At 42.8% G+C, this 6,199-nt stretch overlaps 1 protein-coding gene across 1 annotated transcript; it reads right to left on the bottom strand.

Moving 5' to 3' along the window:
• Positions 1 to 2,029: 2,029 nt before the first annotated feature.
• LOC105309041 (putative uncharacterized zinc finger protein 814) lies at positions 2,030 to 6,191 on the bottom strand. The gene is made up of 2 exons (XM_023525984.1): positions 5,477 to 6,191; positions 2,030 to 5,446 (listed from the first exon to the last, which is right to left on the bottom strand). Exons 1-2 carry the CDS (start codon positions 6,184 to 6,186, stop codon positions 3,982 to 3,984), a joined length of 2,175 nt encoding a protein of 724 aa, XP_023381752.1. The 5' UTR covers positions 6,187 to 6,191; the 3' UTR covers positions 2,030 to 3,981.
• Between the last annotated feature and the right edge of the window lie 8 nt (positions 6,192 to 6,199).

The following is a 6,199-nucleotide window of genomic DNA, read 5'->3' as shown; positions in this document are numbered from 1 at the left end:
TCTCATTTTGGTTATGATTTGCATTTCCCTAATAGCTAGCGATGTTGCGTATCTTTTCATATATTTGTTGGCCATTTGTATGTCCTCTAGGGAGAAGTGTCTGTTCAGGTCCTCTGCCCATTTTTTGTTTAGATCATTTTTTGTTGTTCTTTTGGACACATTTCTTTATTCCCTGATGTATAACAAAGACCTAGATGAGCCTCTGAAGCAGATGACTTGTGTAGTAAACGATGGTCGAAGCCATGACATGTGCTTCTGTCACTTTCCTTCCACTCCACTCCATCTTCCTGCTCTCACCTTACTCTCACCTCATTATTTTGTCTTCATTAACATCTTTCTGCGGTGTGCACACACCATAACTGTTTTCCAGAAATAATCTCCAGTCCCCATGCAGAAACTGTCACTGCAATTACAGGTGACACGATCCTCATTTCCCAGCGAGGAGGGGTGATCTTAGAATCCAAAACCTTTATCTCAGGTTCAGATGCCTGCTTTTCACACCTTCCGGGTATGCATTGTTTTGGAAGAAATACACCACACCACAGAAAGTTCAGTAACAATGCTTTTCTGGGTTTGGGACCTCAGAGGAATGGAGGGTGGGGAATGATCGTGATAACAATTCCAACAATGGAAACAGCAGCAACAGCAGCAGCTGAGCCTCTCTGGTCCGGGCTGGCCACTTCTCCTGGATTGAAAGCTCCACACGCCATGGTAAGGGGATTGTTCCCAGCTATGGGGCTAGATTCCTACTTTTCAATCCAGCCTCTTGGATCTGGCGCTAGCTTCTGTGTGAATATGGGCAACCCACTCACTCCATCTTATCTTTCATTTCCTCACAATATAGTACCAATTCCCAGGGTGCTGGGAAAACTAGAGAAAATACTGAGAAAGAAAACACTGGAATCCTGGCAACAGCAAGTACTCAGTTTTGTTCCTTTTACTAATCCTCATAGAGTGTCACATTTAGCCAGCTAAGATTCTGGGAACTCTAGGGAGTCACCCTGAAACCTCAGTGCCCATTAGCAGGTGGGCCAGTGGGTTCTAAGAAGCCCCATGACTCTCTCAAAGGGACTCAAGAACAGATGGGCATGTGTGCATCGGGGGAAGTGAGGGGTGTGGGTAGCCTGGGATGTCACTGCAAGCAGAGGCTTGAGTTGCCCAAACCCAGGTAGGCCATAGGTACAGCTGCCTAACAGTGGATGGGCACCTTAGCTCTTCACCTCCTCCAACAGCTCAGGGAGAAAGGTACACGTTATATCCATTTCACACACAGAAAAAACTTAGGCCCAGACTGCGGGTAGGGGTAATGCCTGTGAGTCCCAACAATATTCGGGGATCTGGGATTCAAGCACAGGCCATCTGACCCAAGGCATGGGGAGTCTGATCATTGCCCTCTATTTCCCTTTCCACCTAACTTTGGGACTCAAAAAACTCTGAGCCCATTTTGATGCCATCTGGTCCCGCTGAGAGTCTACTCCAAGCCAAGGACCACCATGACAGGAGACCATAAAAAGTGGAGAACATTACAGATCAAGGGCTTACTGTATTACGAAATGTCTAAACTTCTGAAAGTGCTGGAGAATGTTAATAGTGCAAATTAAAATAAAAGTGTGTGTTCTATGGGTCCATTTCATTGTACATATCATTAAAAACTGAAAAAAAAATGGAACTTAATATCCTAATATTAAAAACAACTATTTTACAAAGCAAACACACACACACACACACACACACACACACACACACTGAATGAAACTCTACATGCAGTTTTGTTTCACTTTTCACTTTCCTATTAAAGAAAATAGCCAAAATTCATAGATGATTAGACAGAACATATGGTCTAACATTTTAGCAAAGAGAGAGAGAGAGCAAATCCACATACAAAAAAATGCTCACTATAAATCCTCAGGGAAATGCAATTAAAACAGTGAGATAGCACGACAAACTTATTCACCTACCCTGCAATTCAAACTTTGCATCATGAGAATTATTAACAAAAGATAAGTGAAAAACATATCTAAATAAAGAATTATACAGAAATGTTTCTACTAAATTTATTTTCAAGTCACAATTAGAAATATGCCAAGGTCCATAAACAACTGAATGGGTAAACAAATGGTATATTCAAAGATAAGAGCATTTCTCAGAAGAAAAAAAATGAGGTACTCATATATCATTGATGACTCTAAGTATTTATGAAACATAAAAGCATAAAAAATACTGATTCCCATCATAAAAATTCTAGAAAATACAAAGTTATCTACATTAAAATGGAAAGTAAATCAATGATTCCTTGGAGAGATTATAAAAGGACATGAAGTAAATATACAGTGAAAGATATGGTCAGTATTATGACTACGGTGATGGTTTGGGTCTCATACATGTGTGAAAACTCGCCGAACACTATCCTTTAAATATGTTGTCTATTATATGTAGATTATGCCTTACTAAAGCTTTTAAATAATGGTTCTATATTTTAATCTGTATGTCCAACTCTTTTCAAAAAATAGGTTTGGCAGCACTATATTCAATCTACCTTTTCATGTTCTCTGCGGGTCAGTCTTTCCTCAGCGACAGCAAATACGGCAAACAATGGGGCACTTTCATCCAAATTAACAGGAATGCTGGCTGGGTCACAAAAGCCACATCCTTGAGCTATACATACTCCTGTTATCAGGTCTTTGTTTTCCTGCTTAGGTAGCAATGGCCCTGCAGTGAACCTCTGAGAGGCTACAAGAAATCCACAAAGCCTTTGGATTACTTTCTATGACACTAACTTCCAGTACAGAAGATAAATATGACCCGAGGTCCTTAGACTTCTGTACACAATGATCCTGCAGTCTTTGCCATAGGAGTATTTGTGGACGAGCTTTTATATAAAGCACATTCCACATAATTGGCGGCGGTCTCCTCCAATTCCTATTAAGCCAGTGTTCCTGTAGCAGTCATGGATTCCTCTGACGTCTACGGTCTTACAACCAGGGACCATCAACCACTGAATTGTGCACATCGGGGAACACGGCTCTTTGAAAGACCTGGGGAAGAGATTCCCAGAGTACTGACATCTCTAGTGAACAAGGAAGAAATTCATGCGGCTCCCAGAAGCCCTTGAAGGTGTCACATCTATCCCCCTCCTCGGGGTAATCTTTGAGTCACCTAAAACTATAGCATCCAGGCTTCTGTGAGGACTAGATAAAACTATGAGGACCAGAAAACCCTGCAGTCTTTCCTAGGAGGTGGGGCAGCTAAACAAGTTTGGCAAAAACTGATGAGCTAATTTCTGCTGTCATACTCTCCCCTTGAGGCACAGAAAGTTTGAGAGTCCCATAACAGTTGTTCACCTCTTCATACTTGTAGAACACAAACTGTTTATAAACTACCCCACACAGTAAATACAATGCCCAAGATTGAAGAGAACTTAAATAATAAAGTCTTCATTGTTTACCAACCAAAGCGACATGGGCCTGATAATTGTTGTGTTCGTGACTTGGAAACTCAAAAATGTCATCACAAGTACCTAGGAAAACCATGTCCCTGAGAAATGCAGTCCTCTGCACGTGCCAGTTGAACTCATATGATGTTCTCTGAGGCCAACACTGGGTCAGGTCCATGCTCCAACTAGTCAGAGTGAAGGGATTGCAGCTCCCCTAAAAATTAAGGCTACTTCTCACGTCCTCTACCATCTAAGAGAAGTTAGCTTCCCCGAGCACATTAGGATGGTGACTGATGCGAACTGTGAGGACACGTTAGGTGGGAGAGGGGAAATAGCTATGGCCACAGAACCCGACAGTGACATAAATCTGACAAAAGACTGGGCAGATTAGAAAGTGCAACATAGTCAGGTTTCCCACATCCCTACAACTTATGGGGACTCTCCTGAATATTGGGGTTTGGATGTGAGATTCAATTCGGACACATGGCACCTCAGTTTCCTCCAGTGTTGTTAACACTGATCAAAGAAATTGTACATTTCCTAAACATCTAAGGCCTACCTCCAGTGTGAACTCTCATGTGCTGAAAAAGGTTAGATTTCCGGCTAAAAGACTTCCCACATTCGCTGCACTCATAAGGCCTTTCTCCTGTGTGAACTCTCTGATGATAAACGAGGGCAGAGACAGAAGTAAAAGATTTTGCACATTCACTGCACTCGTAAGGTTTTTCTCCAGTGTGAACTCTCCGATGATAATGGAGGGTGGAACGAGAAGTAAAAGATTTCCCACATTCACTACACTCATAAGGCCTTTCTCCTGTGTGAACCCTCCGGTGAATGGTGAGGTGAATTCTTTGCGTAAAGGATTTCTCACATTCACTGCACTGATGGGGCTTTTCTCCAGTGTGAACTCTCCAGTGTTTAATGAGTATCGAGCTATTTGTAAACGATTTCTCACACTCACTGCACTTATAAGGCCTTTCTCCTGTGTGAACTCTCTGATGATAACCAAGGGCAGAGACAGAAGTAAAAGATTTTGCACACTCACTACACTCATAAGGTTTTTCTCCAGTGTGAACTCGCTGATGTTGATTCAATTGGGAACTATTCCTAAAAGATTTCCCACATTCACTGCAGTCGAAAGGCCGTTCTCCTTTGTGAACTCTCTGATGACAACGAAGAGCAGAGCTTGAGGTAAAGGACTTCTTGCATTCACTGCACTCATAAGGCCTTTCTCCGACATGAACATTTTGATGATAACGAAGGGCAGAGCCATAGGTAAAAGATTTCCCACATTCAGCGCATTTATAAGGCCTTTCTCCTGTGTGAACTCTCTGGTGTATATTGAGGTGATATCTTTGGGTAAAGGATTTTCCACAATCACTGCATTCATAAGGCCTTTCTCCTGTGTGAACTCTACGGTGTCGAATGAGTATTGGTCCACGGGTAAAGGATTTTCCACACTCGCCGCACTCAAAAGGTTTTTCTCCCGAGTGAACTCTCCGATGATAACCGAGGGCAGAACCCGAGGTAAAAGATTTCCCACATTCACTACATTCAAAAGGTCTTTCTCCAGTGTGACCTCTCTGGTGCTGAGAGAAGTAAGATTTGTGCCTAAACGATTTCCCACATTCACTGCACTTGTAAGGCCTTTCTCCTGTGTGAACTCTTCGGTGTATAACGAGATGATTTCTTTGGGTAAAAGATTTCCCGCAATCACTACACTCATAAGGCCTTTCTCCCGTGTGAACTCTCTGATGATAACGGAGGCCAGAGCTAGAGGTAAAAGACTTCCCACATTCACTACATTTATAAGGCTTTTCTCCATTGTGAACTCTCTGATGATAACGGAGGGCAGAGCTAGAAGTAAAAGATTTTCCACATTCATTACACTCATAAGGCCGTTCTCCTGTGTGAACACGCTCGTGTTCAGTGAAGTCGGATTTTCGTCTAAAGAATTTCCCACATTCAGTGCACTCATACTTCATTTTTTCAGTACAGACTGTCTGTTGTTGAATAAGCACAGAGCTACTGCTAAAAGATTGTGCACATTCAAGGCACACATAAGAATTTTCTCCTGTGTGACTTCTCTGAGGATAAACGAGGACAAATTTTTGGTTAAAGGATTTTCCACATTTGCCACACTTGTGCTGCCTTGCCCCAGTATGAATTCTTCGGTGTTGACTGAAGACTGAGCTTCCCCTAAAGGATTTTCCACAGTCGTCACACACATGAAGTCTGTCATCAGTGTGGATTCTTTGGTGAACAACAAATGAGGATTTGTTCTTGAATGTTTTCCCACATTCGTGGCACACAAAACACTGGCTTTCAGTGTGGATACCTGGGTCCTGAACGAATATGTGTTTGGGGCTGAAAACTCTCTTGCATTCTTCCCAAGCGTTGTGACTTTTTATACTTTGGAAAGTCACCTCACACTTGGAGATTTTGTTTGGCCGCTCTGTGGTGTGACTGTCTTGTTGTTGGAGAGGTCCGGCAGGGGTCAGGAAGTTCTTCCCAACCTCGCTGCAGACTGAGGGCTTCCCAGACACATGGAAATTGCAGCTCATCACAAATGAGGTTCTGTCCACACTGCTTACGAAGGGTTTTTCCCCCACGTGCTGCTCCTGGTGCTGCTGACAATTCGCACTGAAATAAAATTGTTTCTCACACGCCCCACACCTCAACAGTTTCTGGCTGTGCTGTGTTCTCTGGTGCTCGGGTAAGTCAAAAATGTCTCTTAAGACTGGACCACACATTTCACAGGGGTGG

The sequence above is a fragment of the Pteropus vampyrus genome, unplaced genomic scaffold (genome assembly GCF_000151845.1).
Source record: "Pteropus vampyrus isolate Shadow unplaced genomic scaffold, Pvam_2.0 Scaffold661, whole genome shotgun sequence".
NCBI lineage: Eukaryota > Metazoa > Chordata > Mammalia > Chiroptera > Pteropodidae > Pteropus > Pteropus vampyrus.
This window is presented reverse-complemented; position numbering and strand designations above follow the sequence as displayed.

Excerpts from the sequence above, each read along its gene's own strand:
- LOC105309041 (XM_023525984.1), bottom strand. The coding sequence starts at position 6,186 with ATGTGTGGTCCAGTCTTAAGAGACATTTTTGACTTACCCGAGCACCAG. Across the intron at positions 5,447-5,476 it reads TATGTGTGCCTTGAATGTGC|TCAACAACAGACAGTCTGTA; the intron begins ACAATCTTTTAG and ends CTCTGTGCTTAT.